Genomic DNA, 16,531 nt, shown 5'->3' on the forward strand with positions numbered 1-16,531 from the left:
GGTCTGGGCAGGCACCCTAGTGAGTCGCCGGGGCTGAGCCCGTCCAGAGGACAGGCCACCCAGCCCCAAGGCACTCACTGCACCCGGCTGCGGGGTGCGCCCCTCGGGAGCAGCGGCGCCGCCCCAAGGGAGCAGCCCGCATGAGATAAAGATGCCTGTCCAGCCCGGAGGTGGGTTGCGGCGTGGAGGAGAAGGATTTCAGTATCCTGAGGATAGAAGCACGGAACGGTGGCTGTCATTAATCAGACAAGCGAGATGACGGTCGGAAACCCGCTCTGCGCCGTCAGTTCCGCATCCCCACCGGGAGGATGGAGATGACATAATCCACGCGTTTGGTGGCGGGCGGCAGGTGCGGGCAATTTTTTGTTTTTGTTTTTGCGTTGTTTGCGGTGCGTTTTTGGCGTTTATCAAACAACCTGCGGGGTCCGGCGATGCCCTGTATTGCCCCTTTCATATCGTTGGACCCTATCTGTGCGGTGCTTGAGATAGTTCTGGGAGGGTATAGTTGGTCTACTTACCCTTCACCGAATTCCGGGTACTGGGCGGGTCTGCTGACGCAAAAACAAATACAAATACATACAAAACTTGCTTACTGTAACCTGCATCCTATTTCTCCCGTTGATAGGCATCTCATTGACTATAAGTTGATTTTGAATGATCAAGGTGAAAATTTGACCTCAGGCCAAAGTCATGACCTGACCGGAAAAGGTCGTGTTGCATATCACTGGCGATCCATATCGTCACTTGACGTCAACTTGAGTTGAACAAATCTTATGTGTTTTCATTGCTCTAGCATGCCTCTATCAAAAAGTATTAGCGAAAAAAACTGCTAGATATCATTCGTGATTGGGATGACCTCACAGACATAAAAAAGGTTACGGGTGTCATTTTCCGGTTCAGTGTGTCATGTTTACCTGTATTTCGGTGTTTTTAGTGTTTATGACATTCGTCCAAAAGAGGTGCCTTTCAATTTTCTCCCATTGACTTATACTGGAGAAGTCGCAAATCCACTTGACCTTAGGCCACCGATATTGTACATACTAATGCTGTTATCATATGTTGACAGTTTCCGTGAATGCTCAGTGCTGCCCTCTATGTCAGCTGACTTACAGCGGCACCGCTACCTGCGGCCTCCAGCTCAATGGAGCTGAGCTTCCTCGCTATCTGCAGCACCAATTCGACAGCCAGGCTACTCGGATGAAGATGACGCTGCAGTCGGCATGTCTGCAGTCTGTTTCGATTTTCGGACGAAAGTACGTATCGTGAAAGTACGTACGCAAATGTTCCTACGCAAGTGTACGTTAGGCGATAAAGTACACAAGGATAAAAGCACTCATCGATAAAAAGCAGCCTAAGCTGACCTGACCTCACCTGTTAACTGACTAAGCCTAACCTCATCCAACCTAACCCACCCCAATCTACTCCATCCAAAATCGTACTTTATTCCATCTCTAGGCGTCCATTTCTTTGTCCGATCTCACTCAACCTTGGCACACTGCTAGAGAACGGTTAGTAGAGCGTCGCGAACTGATCAGTTCCTGCTTCCAACAGCCCCTGATGCTTTTCTGACGTTTTCTTTTTCAAACAACCTGCGGTCCGGCAATGCCCAGCATTGCCTCTTCAGGTTTATACCCCATGAAAGACGAGGAGCTTTGAATCTAGCTATTGATTCTAGACGTAGTCGAGCATTTCTATTAGATGAATTCACTCAAATTGAGAAATGAAGCTACTGAGCTCTCATGTATCCATATTGAATCAATTTAACTTATTCGTAATTTGTGGATGAAGTGGCTCTCAGCAATAAATAACTGAACACGCATGTAACACATGGATCAGTTGCAACTTTATTTCATGCGAAAAACAAGTGGTGACAATTCATGACACGAGCAACGAAATAGGTACCCACGCAGTGTGCCTGAATAAATATATTAGTCCAGAATCAATTACCCAAGAGAACTGAGCAAAAAAGCGCATAGTACTAACGGGTTTAAAAATGATGCTCAATGCTCATAACATAATCCGTTTGTGAACGAGTCTACTTCATCATATTTCTGGGGTAGAGGTTGACGTCAAATAAGTTTTCTTGCATCTGAGTAAAATATCTAAGCAGCCTAACGCCAGCACTGTTTATAGATTAACCAGTAAAAATCCAGATACTACACCATAGTCAATAAACCAGCGTAGATACGGTGATGATAAGCTGAGTGAAATCCCGCCTTCCATTTCTGCGTGAGCATTGTTGCTGGCTCACATCAAACGCATACGATACAAACACACACGCACATTCACAAATATACACACGCACATTCACAAATATAGATACACACGCACATTCACAAATATAGATACACACGCACATTCACAAATATAGACACATGCACAAGCACATATTCACAAATACATTCACGAGTGTGCGCGTGTATAAACACACGCGCACACTCGCAAACATCCACCACATGAAGTGATCAACTGACAGATAACCTTTGCCAATTGGTGGCCTATTGTTTTCCCAAAATCAGCGCCGTCGGCGTTGGTAGTGTCTCAAAAATAGCGACAAAGAAGTCAAAAGAAGCCCAGTCTCGTGCCATACGTTGGAGTACTGTTGTTGGACGGACGGTCCAGCGCTAGGCAACGCCTAACAATCATATACCGGGCGTCAGTTGATTTATGCTAACTTTTGCGTCTGCATTGAGTTTATCTGCAAAACATTCCTTCTGACTGAACGGGCAGCGCAGCATATACCCTTGAACACATATTCCACCCGTTATAAATGATTTACGATAATTAATTCATGTGCAACACATACTACACTACCATATAAAAATAGCCATTTTCGGTGAGTTCCAAAAGTTCAAGTAACTGCATATAATTAGTCTGATTTTTATGCCTGACTCAGCGCTAGGTGAAAAATAAATAAATACGGCACGAGACGAGCGATATGAATAAACAGAAAGTCAAAAAGGAAAGTAAGATGATATTTTCAGCTTTCCAGGGTTAAAGGTATTGAGGAGGCTTGACGTGCGTTTTTCATTAAAGTAAAGCGCTTAAAGCGATTGATAGTCTCCAAAAATCCGACAACAGTCGCTAAGCAAACACTACTTCCCGTCCGCCATTCACATCAATATCTGTCGTCACACCAATTTCACGTGCTCATTCAGTCACACACTGCTGTTACGGAGGTCAATGGCAATACACGAGGATGATACAAGACTGCAACATCCACTCACTTGCAATGTCTACGCACTGTATTGCTACGAGCTCAAATAGCCATCATCAATGTACCACTCACTCAGCAATAGCTACGCACTGTATTGTTACGAGCGCATACATCCACAAGTACGATTCTTCTCAAAGAGTTCGCGTCTGAGGATTGATCACGACGTATCCTTATCATACCTCATCACACAATATCTTTTTAAGGTCCGCACTACAGTGGTATTCTCACCAACCAAGACCTCAAGCCCACTTGCGACAGACGTCGTGAGGTTCTCCGCCAATTCGGACCAGCAGTTCCGCGAAACACACTTTGCGCGCATCGTCGGATCGTGAAGCGCTTCAATCAGCTACAGATGGCGCCCGCGTCATCTATTGGAGTCCTTTATCGACCCGCCACTCGTGAAAACGCCACACGACCTCACACGTTCTATCGAGGATGACATCCGTACCGGTCAAATAACATAAAAACTGTCAGTTTCCTGATAGAAACGGACTTCATCCTCTCCTATTCACTGACTATCTCAGCTGACTTCAGTGTTTAGCCTAGCACTGAGCGTCCATCAGCCACAGTCAGAAAAGTGCTCATCCCTGCAGAGTCACATCTCTGACGATTCGCGTGTGCGTGACATTGAAATGGACGCGTCAGTCACACTTCTTTCCTCGCCCAGTGGTGAAGAGATGTGGCTGCTTAGTGAAACGCTCGATGTTCTAGCACGTTTTACGCGGACCAACTGACTGAAATCGTGCCATAGATCCTTCAGCAGTCGTGGGATGATACACGGTATGTTCGAAAGGCCTGGCCCGTCCGTAGTCGCTCTGCGCTCCCGAGATTTTTCATGTCTGGCCTGAGGTTTACCTTCTTGACGCCTTAAGCGCCTGAGCATCAGTCACTAGTTAGAAACACCCGGTACCTTCTACCAATATCTCTCTCAATGAACGCAACAACTGCTAACCCATATCAAGCAATGAGTAGGGATCACATCAACGTTCCGTCGTACACATTCCACCCGTTTCTACCGATTTCATCAGACCCTACAAGCGTCATTCCAGCAGACCATTCCTTCTCGCGCGGCGTCTATACCGAATTCAGTAGAACACAACTGAAGTCGACCCAGCCCATTGACTTCCCGATTCTTCACTCCACTGGCGTCTACCGAATCTAGAAGACCACAACTGAGGTACACCCCGGCTCACTGGCCTTCCTTCCTTTCTACAAACCCCACCAACTCCGGTTCTACGAGATCTGGCAGACGCAGCAATGCGGGATCCAGTAGAGATCGGTGTACATTTCTCCACCGTTGGGGTTCAGGCCGACCATTTTCTTTTGCACGTATTGCTGCTGGCACGTAGCTGTCATCCCGGCAGGAACAGTGCACAGGCCGCTGCACTGGCTCGACCTGGTGACCGGTCAAACGTCAGAGGCGGATCCAGGGCTAGCCAGAAAGGGGAATGGACCTGGCGACCGGTCAAAGTTCAGATGTGAAATGCGGATCCAAAGATATCCAGGAAGGGGGCAGTCGTCTGGAGACCGGAGACTTCTGAAGACCGGTCCAAAGGCGGATACAGGGCTGGCCAGGAAGGAGACAGTAGCTCTCTTGGCGACAGGTCACAGGTCAGCTGTCAGAGGCGGATCTAGAGATGACCAGGAAGGAGGCAGTAGCTCTTCTGGAAACCGGCCACCGTCCAGAGGCGGATCCAGGGCTGACCAGGAAGGGGGCAGTGGAAAGTAGAGCGCGAGCTAACGGAATAAATCTACTGCACTTCCCTCCAAGGTAAGATGTGCTCTTCTATGTATAATCTACGCAAAATCGGCTCACGCCATTCAAGACAAAAGCTACTTCGCAAACAGTATGCAGAAGTTTCAATTTATACTGCTCTTCTATGACGTAGACGTTTCAATTTAAACTAATTGACACTATTTATGTTTATTGCATGCTTATTTTTTTTTTTATAAATTTTGTCCGAACCTTTTGATGGGAAGGATTCACAAGGACAGAGCCACCGCTAAGCGAAGCTTGTTGCGATGACCCTGCCCTCTACCCTCCGATCGCGCAATTCCAGTTCTATGGCAGAATTTAGAGTCCAAAGTTTAACGTGCGCACAAAGCCGCGCACGGCCGGTCCCCTCGCTGACTTCGCCTGGCTACGGCCTGCCACCAACCGCAACCATACCTGTCAGGAGGCCCATAAATGTCGAGCGCCCGTCGCGCTTCGAACCCGGACTGTTATAACCGGGAACGCGTGCTCTCACCACGCGGAGTCCAACGCTCTAACCAACTGAGCTACGGGACCGGCACTAATGTACTAATGCTATATACTATATACTAATATACCAGTATAACGCCTTTTGGGGCGACTAACGGAGCGAGCGAGAGGGTGGGCCTTGCACGTGCGAAATTGCGAGGGGGTACCTCCAGCTGACTTGTGCACGGCACCCTACTAACTGGTCTCTAGCGATGTGCCAAATTTGGGCACAATCGGCCCAGCCGTTCTCGAGATCTGGAAGCGGCACCCTGCACGTGCGCACGTGCAAAATGGGTCTCAACTGACTTGTGCACGGCACCCTACTAACCGGTCCCCAACCGTGTACCAAATTTGAGCGCAATCGGTCCAGCCGTTCCCGAGATCTGGAAACGACCCCTGCACGTGCGCACGTGCAGCAGCACCCCAACTCTGGCACATGTATATGCAGTGCCTAGTGGGTGCCTACCTACATGCCAACTTTCAGCGCAATCGGCCAAGTAGTTACCGAGATATTGCAACAATTACAAAAGTGACACCTCTTCGTTTTGCACGTGGCACGTGCATAAGGGGTCACCCACATGCATCGGGAATAGTCCAATACTTGGTAGAAGGAATGAAGCTACCCTACAAAAATTACCGCGTGTAAATCGGTCAAGTGGTTGCTGAGATATAAGCCTCTCAAAAGCGTGACCACGGCCGGCCGGCCGGCCGGCCGCTCATACTCAGAAATTTCCGTTAATCTAAGGAAAGACTACGCTCGCTTCGCTCGCTCCGTAACTAATGCTTCTCGTGTTTTGATACTTGGTAAATAATGAAGCTTTATACACACACAAACATGTAGTTTCAATTCATGTCTCCACTCTCAACAAGAACAAAACGTTTAGGCCTTCAGAGAGGCACCGTTCACACCTCACGTGCCGGTGGTACTCACAGGCAGCGTTCCGATCTGATGAGCTGTGTGTACTGCTGGTCCAGCTCCCCCATGTTGATCAAGTAGCGCCATTCTCCCCGGTTGTTGAGCCCCGCCCGGGGCATTACAAATTGACCTGGGGACGCAAGCGCAGTGGTCAGTGGGGAGTGTCAATGGTGAGTGGTCAGAGGAGTCCATAGTCAGTGTAGAGTGGTCGGTGGGGAGTGTCAATGAGAGTGGTCAGTGACCAGTGTAAGGGGGAGGGGGGAGGGTCATTGGGGCTGGCAGTGGGAGGAAGCAGCTTGAGGAAAGGGAAAAGATCAGCGGGGAGGGACAGTTGGGAGTTCAGCAAACAGGAAGACCGTCTTCAGACTACTCAACAACCTTCAAAAACAAAGTAAAAAAGCAAAACTGTCCTGATATGATCATCGGCTCTGATGATGCGGTATGCACCAGCCGTCGTATTGTCGTTCTCCATTTATATTGATTAGCACGATGCTAAGGCCTTTATTTTCAATATTAAACTCCCACTGATTCAAATTTGATGAACAACTGGCCGCTCAAAATGGGAAATCCACACAACTTATCATCCTAGGACATTGGACACATCATTCAGGTCGACATACACATTACACAAGAACTCATCAATGACATCGATATGGCATCTAGTGATGACATCGATAGAAATGCAGACAGATCAACCAGCTGGAAAACTAACATAGTTACAAGCAGCTTCAAGTACCCAATGACACCACCTTGCACCATGCAACGTCATTCGTCACACACGATTAAACACATCAGCAATCCATCGAGCGTCAACCATCAATCCCTCAAACAGTTTAGCATCTAAGATGGTCTATTTTATAGTTTGCGCTACAAACGTAAAAGGAGCAAGGCCACTTGCACTGACCCCTACTAGCTAGTCAATCCGAGTGGGGGTGACCTGCGCCAGAAATCACGGGCGTCCGCTACGGCTGAACAGCGGCCGAGGCGATTACTTGGGGAAAATCTGGCTCAGGAGGCTGCAGTCATCTGTGTGTGACCCACATGGGTTTTCTAGCTACATGGCTCAGTGGTTTGATTATCTTTAAATGCGGTCAGCTGGGAGGGGGGGGGGGGGGGCATGAGTTGTCGGATGAAGCCAGACTACGGACGACGAGATAGAAATTCGATTTTATATAACCACTTATATAATACAGGCAGGGGGTGATACGATCAGGATATGATAAGAACGGTGAAGTACCTACCGCAACACAAGAACAGGTTAACGCCTCTAGTTTAGCACAATACAGCTGTAAATAGTAGGCATGCGATCGTTTTTGGTGAGAGTGGCTTATTTGAGATTTAACGTCTTATACCTTTAAGACGGTCATTTTTGAGCGGGGCATTTGCCGCATATATACTGTTATACAAACTTAAACGACGAATGTGAATTGATAAGTAGAGCATGCATAAACCTTTGAACAGGAACAGTTACTTAACAAGTTTTGTGGATACTTTTGCAATGTTTGCTTTGCTTAAAGCTCCGGATTACTGCGCAATGTTTTAGGCAGTAACATGTTGAAGCCTAATGCAAACACAAAACGAAATTAATGTAAAAAAGCATCTTATTCTTCTTTCTGTTCTGTAATATTTTGCCCTATGGTGGCCAAGAGAAAACAACTCTTTGAAAAAGAGAAAACAAGAGAAAACATTTGTTTCTTTCGCACCTGGCCCACTAATTATAGGTACACCGCAGACTGTAGATACAGCATTCGAATCAAATGCCAGACAATATTAAAAATTGTGACACTGCACTGGGGCTAGCGTTTGCAGTTGTTGCAAACTGCGTCAATGCTTCCATTTTAAACAAGTTCATCTCTTGGGTCTCAGCATTGTCTAAGTGTTAGCGTCCATCACCACTATTCGGCAGCACGAATACTTCCAAGTCATTTCAAAACATGAAATGGCAGCATAAGAGTCATCTCAGCAGTCTCCAGGGTCAGCACTCTGTTAAAAGTCATCCTGGAGCTCACAACAGGACAAAGTTCGTCACAATATCTCAGCAGTGTCGGGCACTAGACATCCTTATTCTTGACTTCTTCTGAGGCACTGATATAGCAGTTGTCTCAGGACTTTTAAGCACTAGCAGTCTATCAGGCATCAGCAGTTACCAACGCTAACAGTTTGTCAAAGTCTTTTCAGCAGTCTGTCAGTGATCACAGCAGTCTGTCTGTCTATCTGTCTGTATATCTGTCTGTCGATAGACAGTCTATCAGCAGTCTGTCAGTGATCACAGCAGTTAATCTGTCAAAGCCATCACCACTAACGGACCCTTGGTCATTGGGGGTCATTGGGGTCACTGGGGGCATTTGCCCTTCCTCGGCATCCGAACTTGAGGAAATTCTATCGTTATCCCTGCATAGAAAGAAAGCTAAACAGCGTTCATTTGGAAAAGTTTGCTTTTGACTAAGCCGCTAGGAACACTCGTTCACCGAAATTCCTTTTTTGAATTGGATTTATTTATTAGAGGGTGGGTATTGCAGCGTCCAGTGTAGTGATGTCAATTACGGAAAATCGTGATACCGATACTAAACCAAACACCAGCAATATTCATGGAAAATACCGAAATCCCGAACCGACTTGGGAATATGAGGAAAATACCAACTTTTACCAATTCTCAGTCTCTTTTACATTTGTGAAGATTCATAATACCAATAACAAAGGCACTCGCCTTGAAATACCAAATACTAAGTTGGTATCGATTTGGCATCGGTACAGGTAGGTACCAAAAAGTTGGTATCCGATTGACATCGCTAATCCAGTGCCTCCTTCCTGAAGATCCGCCGGAGGCTGTCGTCTCTCAGAACCGGAGCTCACCTGCCGTGGGACACAGCTGGCCAACGGTTGACGCCTGCCGCTTCTGCCGCGACGACGGCACCGAAAAACTGTAACTGAAACACACACACAGTCAATAAAAAATGGTGTCAGCGGAGCTATCATGCTAGGATGAGGGGTTCAAATCCCGGGACGAGATAATATTCTGTTGCGCTCACATCATATTATGTCGATAGATTTTCGCTTTTTCCCATTGATTAGATTTTAGCATGGATGATTCAATCCGCACCTGTGATTTTGATTTCATTTTACCATGATTTTACCACCATGATTTTAGCTTACCAATATGAGAAGCGCTTAGACGAGTGCATCATACATCTCCTTGATTTTCCACCATGCGTGCTATACAGACACGCATGGTGTCTGTATAGCACTGCACACATAACACAGGGCTGCGTGCTTGTAATATGTACCCACAGCGACGCCGTGTTTTCAGTCGCGAAAAATGCGTACAGTAGGTGAAATTACTTGTCTCGAAGTGATCCTAATAAAATTGAAATATTCATACCACAGAATGGGTGCAGGGGCTAATGAGAACATAAGTAAAAGTGCCAAAATGTATGTTAACTCTTCCCAACTCTCACCAGAACATTGTTAATTATAATAGAAGGCCAACACTTGCCTATCTTTGGTTAAAAAAGACATTGCTAAGCTTAGGAAATGTCACTGCCCGTGACATTACAGAAGGGTCCCAAGCCTAAACTAAACGAGCATTATTCATCACATGTTTTTTTTTCGGGACAGCTGCATTGTCATAATCCTCTAGCAGTTGCAAGTGCACTAAGCTTTGCCAACCATTCCACATGGCGTAGGGCTTTCTGGGACCTTTCACTGACCATATGTCACGACATTGCAGGCCGGAAATGGCGACATTAGCGTACTTACAATAGATTTTTGTGTCATTATCCTGTTCTGAACCACTAAGCGGAACAACAACCATACACTACACCACTGCTAATTGATCTGAAGCCAAATGTGCACGGAGATGAATTTTGCCACATTGCACAAGGCAGACTACTGTTCATGGCAGGCAATGCATTTCGGTGCGCCAATTAATCCACATGTGTGGCAACTAGTTGCAGCATCGCCACGGGCTTTGATGTTTGAATTGGAATGACGTTATCCATTGGAATGGCAGTAACAATGTAACCAGTATAACGCCTTTTGGGGCGACTAACGGAGCGAGCGAGAGGGTGAGCCTTGCACGTGCGAAATTTTGAGGGGGTACCTCCAGCTGACTTGTGCACGGCACCCTACTAACCGGTCTCTAGCGATGTGCCAAATTTGAGCACAATCGGCCCAGCCGTTCTCGAGATCTGGAAGCGGCACCCTGCACGTGCGCACGTGCAAAATGGGTCCCAACTGACTTTTGCACGGCACCCTACTAACCGGTCCCTAACCATGTAGCAAATTTGAGCGTCATCGGTCCAGCCGTTCACGAGATCTGGAATCGACCCCTGCACGTGCGCACGTGCAGCAGCACCCCAACTCTGGCACATGGATATGCGTTGCCTAGTGGGTGCCTACCTACATGCCAACTTTCAGCGCAATCGGCCAAGTAGTTACCGAGATATTGTAACAATTACAAAAGTGACACATCTTCGTTTTGCACGTGGCACTGGCACGTGCATAAGGGGTCACCCACATGCATCGGGAATAGTCCGATACTTGGTAGAAGGAATGAAGCTACCCTACAAAAATTACCGCGTGTAAATCGGTCAAGTGGTTGCTGAGATATAAGCGTCGCAAAATCGTGACCACGGCCGGCCGCTCATACTCAGAAATTTCCGTTAATCTAAGGAAAGACTACGCTCGCTTCGCTCGCTCCGTAATAAATGCAAACTTAATGACAAAAAGAAAATGACTTTCTAAATCACAAACTTTTTGAGGAGCATGTCCATCGCAATGTCAAATACGACCTTCCTGAATCAGCCAACGATGGTTAAACGTACAATAATTGAATAGTGTACCTATTCAATTCTAAACACCTACATTATTAGTTGCTTCCTCATGGCACTCACCCCCAAGTGTTTGAGTTGGTGTTGCTGGGCGCCCGATAGCCGCTATAGGGCTGCTCCGGGGGCGGCTTCTGCCGGGTCGAGGGCACACTGTACACCACGCCCGGGCCGCTCTGATAGGCCGAGCCGACCGATGACGTCACACCGCTGTCGAAGCCGATTGGCCGGCCGCGCTGACCTTGAATCGGCCTGAACTGTGATTGGCCGAGCGTCTGCGCGCTGATGAACGGAGCGCTGTAGCCTCTCGCACGGGTCTCCTCTTGTGTTGGAGGCCCGTAAGAGCGCGTTGGAGGCCCGTACGAGCGGCTCGGGGTCTTGGACGGCGGAGGTGGAGGTGCTGAACTGTTCCGGCTGAAACATGAAGCGCGTACCGTTGATCAAAACGATCCATTATCGTGAAAAAAAAAATCATGAGTCGTAACAGCGATTGAAATGCAATGAGGCTGGGGAGGTAATGAAAAACAAATTGTAGGCTACACTTGGGATATAATGATATCTTAAATAGTGTTTTTTTTTAGGTAAAATAACATCAGGTATGCAAAATACTATTAAATTTATCAAACTATCAGGGGATCAACGCCCCAAACCAGGATTCTTCCAGGCAAGGACCGTATGAGCACAGACAAGTAAGAAAGAATCAAAAGGAAGAAAAAGGAAAAGAGAGAGAGCGAGAGCGAGAGAGAGAGAGAGAGAGAGAGAGAGAGAGAGAGAGAGAGAGAGAGAGAGAGAGAGAGAGAGAGAGAGAGAGAGAGAGAGAGAGAGAGAGAGAGAGAGCTGACTCACGCAATACCGCTGGTGAGGGTGTCTCTATTCTCACTGGAGAATACTGTGGAGAGGTCGTACTTCCACCGAATGAGCAGCTTCTCGATCACCTCACTGTGAACAAAAAATGAGCGGTTGGTTAGCTTACTTAGCTACAAGTATCTTCTTAATTCTTATACAGGAGAGTGTGATTGAACCCGGAAAAAAACACGGAGGGAAATAACAATGACGTTGGTTTCACAGTGTACTCACAAAGTCCCATTTGGCAACTGTTTTTTTTTATCATAATGTTTATATCTGATAACTCCCCTGCAGTGTCACTCCGAACGCTTAGACCATCGATTTACGGTCTTCACACGACCCCCAGCCTGCCACAGCCAATGCACACTCGAGCGCTTATCGGGAGCTTCTTTGCTCGAGTGCTTCTTTGTTGCACCTTTAGCTACTTCCTCATCTCTCAATCCGATTTGTCAAGTTCCGTTAGTCGGACCACGTCGGACTATTCCCAGTTATAAATACCAGTAAAACGCCTTTTGGGCGAAGAACGAGCGAGCGAGATAGTGAGCCCTGCACGTGCGGAAGGGCGAGAGGGTACTTCCAACGGGCTTGTCAAAGCACTCTTCTAACCGGTTGCTAGCGGTGTGCCGAATTTGAACGCAATTGGCCCAGCCGTTTCTGAGACCTGGAAGCGGCATTCTGCACGTGCGCACGTGCAACCGGGGTCCAAAGTGACTTTTGCACGGCACCCTACTAACTGGTCCCCAGCCGTGTACCAAATTTGGGCGCAATCGGCCCAGCCGTTTTCGAGATCTGGAAACGCCCCCTGCACGTGCGCACGTGCAGTAGCACCCAAGCCGCAACACGTGGGAATGCATTGCCTGGTGGGTGCCTACCTGTATGCCAAGTTTCAGCGAAATCGCCCCAGTAATTACCGAGTTATTAAAATGGGAACAAATTTGACACCTCTTAATGTTGTATTTTGCACGTGCACAGGGGGTCACTCACATAGATCAAAAGTATCCGACCTTTGGTAGAAGGGATGCAGCTACACTATAAAAATTACCGCAAGACCATCGCCCAAGCGGCTGCTGAGATATGAGCCTCTCAAAATCACTACTTTTGCAAAACAGCTTGAACACCCTTGACTTTTCACGTGGCACGTGCCATGGCGGTCACTGAGATGTATCAAAAATAGTCAATTACGGGGTAGAAGGGATGGGGCTACCCAACAAAAAAGACCGCAGGCCAATCGGTCCAGCGGTTGCTGAGATATAAGCCTCTCAAAAGCGTTACAGGCCGGGCCGGGCCGCTCATACTGAGATTTTTCCGTTATATTGAAAAGACTCACTTCGCTCGCTGCGCTCGCTCGCTCGTAACCAGTAAAACGCATTTTGGGCGAAGAACGAGCGAGCGAGATAGTGAGCCGTGCAGCTGCACGTGCGAAAGGGCGAGAGGGTACTTCCAACGGGCTTGCGCAAAGCACCCTTCTAAACGGTCGCTAGCGGTGTACCAAATTTGAACACAATCGGCCCAGCCGTTCCTGAGATCTGGAAGCGGCATTCTGCACGTGCGCACGTGCAAACGGGGTCCAAACTGACTTTTGCACGGCACCCTACTAACTGGTCCCCAACCGTGTACCAAATTTGAGCGCAATCGGCCCAGCCGTTCTCGAGATCTGGAAGCGCCCCCTCCACGTGCGCACGTGCAGTAGCACCTTAACCGCAACACATGGGAAATGGGAATGCATTGCCTGGTGGGTGCCTACCTGTATGCCAAGTTTCAGCGAAATCGCCCCAGTAATTACCGAGTTATTAAAATGGGAACAAATTTGACACCTCTTATTGTTGTATTTTGCACGTGCACTGGGGGTGACCCACATGCATCGAGAGTATCCTATTTTTGGTAGAAGGGATGCTGCTACCCTACAAAAATTACCGCAAGTCAATCGCCCAAGCGGCTGCTGAGATATGAGCTTCTCAAAATCACTACTTTTGCAAAACAGCTTGAACACCCTTGACTTTTCACGTGGCACGTGCCACGACGGTCACTGAGATGTATCAAAAGTAGTCAATTACGGGGTAGAAGGGATGGGGCTACCCAGCAAAAAAGACCGCAGGCCAATCGGTCCAGCGGTTGCTGAGATATAAGCCTCTCAAAAGCGTTACAGGCCGGGCCGGGCCGGGCCGCTCATACTGAGATTTTTCCGTTATATTGAAAAGACTCGCTTCGCTCGCTGCGCTTGCTCGCTCGTAATCATCTCGTTGAGATAACCCGTTGCCGTTACAGCCGCTTGCTATGCTCTCCTAGTATCCTGAAACCAGTAAAACGCCTTTTGGGCGAAGAACGAGCGAGCGAGATAGTGAGCCCTGCACGTGCGGAAGGGCGAGAGGGTGCTTCCAACGGGCTTGCGCAAAGCACCCTTCTAACCGGTCGCTAGCGGTGTGCCAAATTTGAACGCAATCGGCCCAGCCGTTACTGAGATCTGGAAGCGGCATTCTGCACGTGCGCACGTGCAAACGGGGTCCAAAATGGCTTTTGCACGGCACCCTACTAACTGGTCTCCAACCGTGTACCAAATTTGAGCGCAATCGGCCCAGCCGTTCTCGAGATCTGGAAACGCCCCCTGCACGTGCGCACGTGCAGTAGCACCCTAACCGCAACACATGGGAATGTATTGCCTGGTGGGTGCCTACCTGTATGCCAAGTTTCAGCGAAATCGCCCCAGTAATTACCGAGTTACTGAAATAGGAACAAATTTGGCACCTCTTATTGTTGTATTTTGCACGTGCACTGGGGGTGACCCACATGCATCGAGAGTATCCTATTTTGGGTAGAAGGGATGCTGCTACCCTACAAAAATTACCGCAAGTCAATCGCTCAAGCGGCTGCTGAGATATGAGCCTCTCAAAATCACTACTTTTGCAAAACAGCTTGAACACCCTTGACTTTTCACGTGGCACGTGCCACGACGCTCACTGAGATGTATCAAAAGTAGTCAATTACGGGGTAGAAGGGATGGGGCTACCCAACAAAAAAGACCGCAGGCCAATCGGTCAAGCGGTTGCTGAGATATAAGCCTCTCAAAAGCGTTACAGGCCGGGCCGGGCCGGGCCGGGCCGGGCCGCTCATACTGAGATTTTTCCGTTATATTGAAAAGACTCACTTCGCTCGCTGCGCTCGCTCGCTCGTAATTATTCGGTCAGGCAATTTTTGTCTCTTGGTAATGCCGGGTTCACACCGGATTCCGGACCGGCAAAATTCCGTCTGCCGGGCCGGAAAAATGGCCAATTCCGTGCCGGAAAATTGAAAACTGGTGTGAACCGGCAAATCTGGCAACTTCTTTTGACCGGTCCGGCAGGCCGGAGAGCCAGATTTTCCGGTCCGGCAAAAAGTTGAAATCATCTCAACTTTTGCCTAGCCGGATAGCCACCGTTTGTGATATGAAATTAAGGCACGAGGGAAATAATGTTATGTTTCAGCGCTACAGGACCAATTTAACCAACGGTGCCCTAATAGTCTCGCGATTTTTCACGAGAATATAAAATTCAAGCGTAAATTTGACGGCGTTTCATTTTTATTTCAAAACATTTGCATCTCAAACGGAGTGATAGCTACATTCCTGTTTTTGTATTTCACATGACTCATGGCCTTTTCAAATTATAAATTAATTTCATTGGTTGGAAAATATCCATGACTTTATAATAAAAAAGATAAATATTATAAGGAAGCGGTGAAAAGGGCGAATTTGTGGAACAACATTGCGGACGCGCTGGTTGTAGAAGGAGCGGAGCCAGTATCTGCAGAAGAGATTATCAAGCGCTGGAGCCGGCCGCAGGACAGGTAGCACAATGTACGTATTGCTAACTTCCGTCGTCTACGAAGTGGAGCCAGCCGAGCAGATTCTGAAATCTACATTCTACAAGACGCGCTGACAACACTTCTCTGCCCTCGATGCCCTCCTACACAAGCACATAGCAGCTCGGGAGGGTGGAGGCAGTTTTGCCATTCAATCGCAAGTAGAAGATTCAGGAAATACGATGGTACTGAATGCCAAGGATATTATCCCGCGCCCTGCTGGGGGTGGGGGTGGGGGGGATATTTGAACCCTCCCTGTGGTTTTTCGCGAACATCTAAAAAACGGCGGCTGTTTTTGGCACACCTTATCATGCATCTTTTCTGCACATGTAAAAATTGTAGACCAAGGTCACTTAAGGTCAGGTCACCAGGTCACTTCAAGTGACCTCACCTCATACAAAGTTTCAACGTCTTCCATATGCTACATCGAGCGACCGACCTCTTTGAAACTCTCAGCGATTGATAAGGGCAACAATATGTACACAATTTAAATAAATAACTATCTCGGAATTTTGATATCGGTGACCTAAGGTCAGGTCAATTTTGTGACCCCCCCCCCCCATTATAAGTCAATGGGAGAAAATTGATGCCAAGTTATGCGTTGGCTTGTTGTAAATCGTCGACATTCGACCTGAAAATCGGTGAAATTC

At 47.8% G+C, this 16,531-nt stretch overlaps 1 protein-coding gene across 1 annotated transcript; it reads right to left on the bottom strand.

Annotated features, from left to right (window-relative positions):
• Positions 1-1,832: 1,832 nt before the first annotated feature.
• On the bottom strand, positions 1,833-15,900 carry LOC122394197 (the record flags this gene model as incomplete). Its single annotated transcript, XM_043390919.1, has 6 exons — positions 1,833-4,613; positions 6,391-6,505; positions 9,229-9,302; positions 11,268-11,615; positions 12,048-12,140; positions 15,722-15,900. Coding segments are annotated over 6 exons (972 nt in total), but the record flags the coding sequence as incomplete, so codon positions are not given.
• Between the last annotated feature and the right edge of the window lie 631 nt (positions 15,901-16,531).

This window comes from Amphibalanus amphitrite, unplaced genomic scaffold (genome assembly GCF_019059575.1).
Source record: "Amphibalanus amphitrite isolate SeventyFive unplaced genomic scaffold, NRLGWU_Aamphi_draft 000579F_arrow, whole genome shotgun sequence".
In the NCBI taxonomy this organism is placed as follows: Eukaryota; Metazoa; Arthropoda; class Thecostraca; order Balanomorpha; family Balanidae; genus Amphibalanus; species Amphibalanus amphitrite.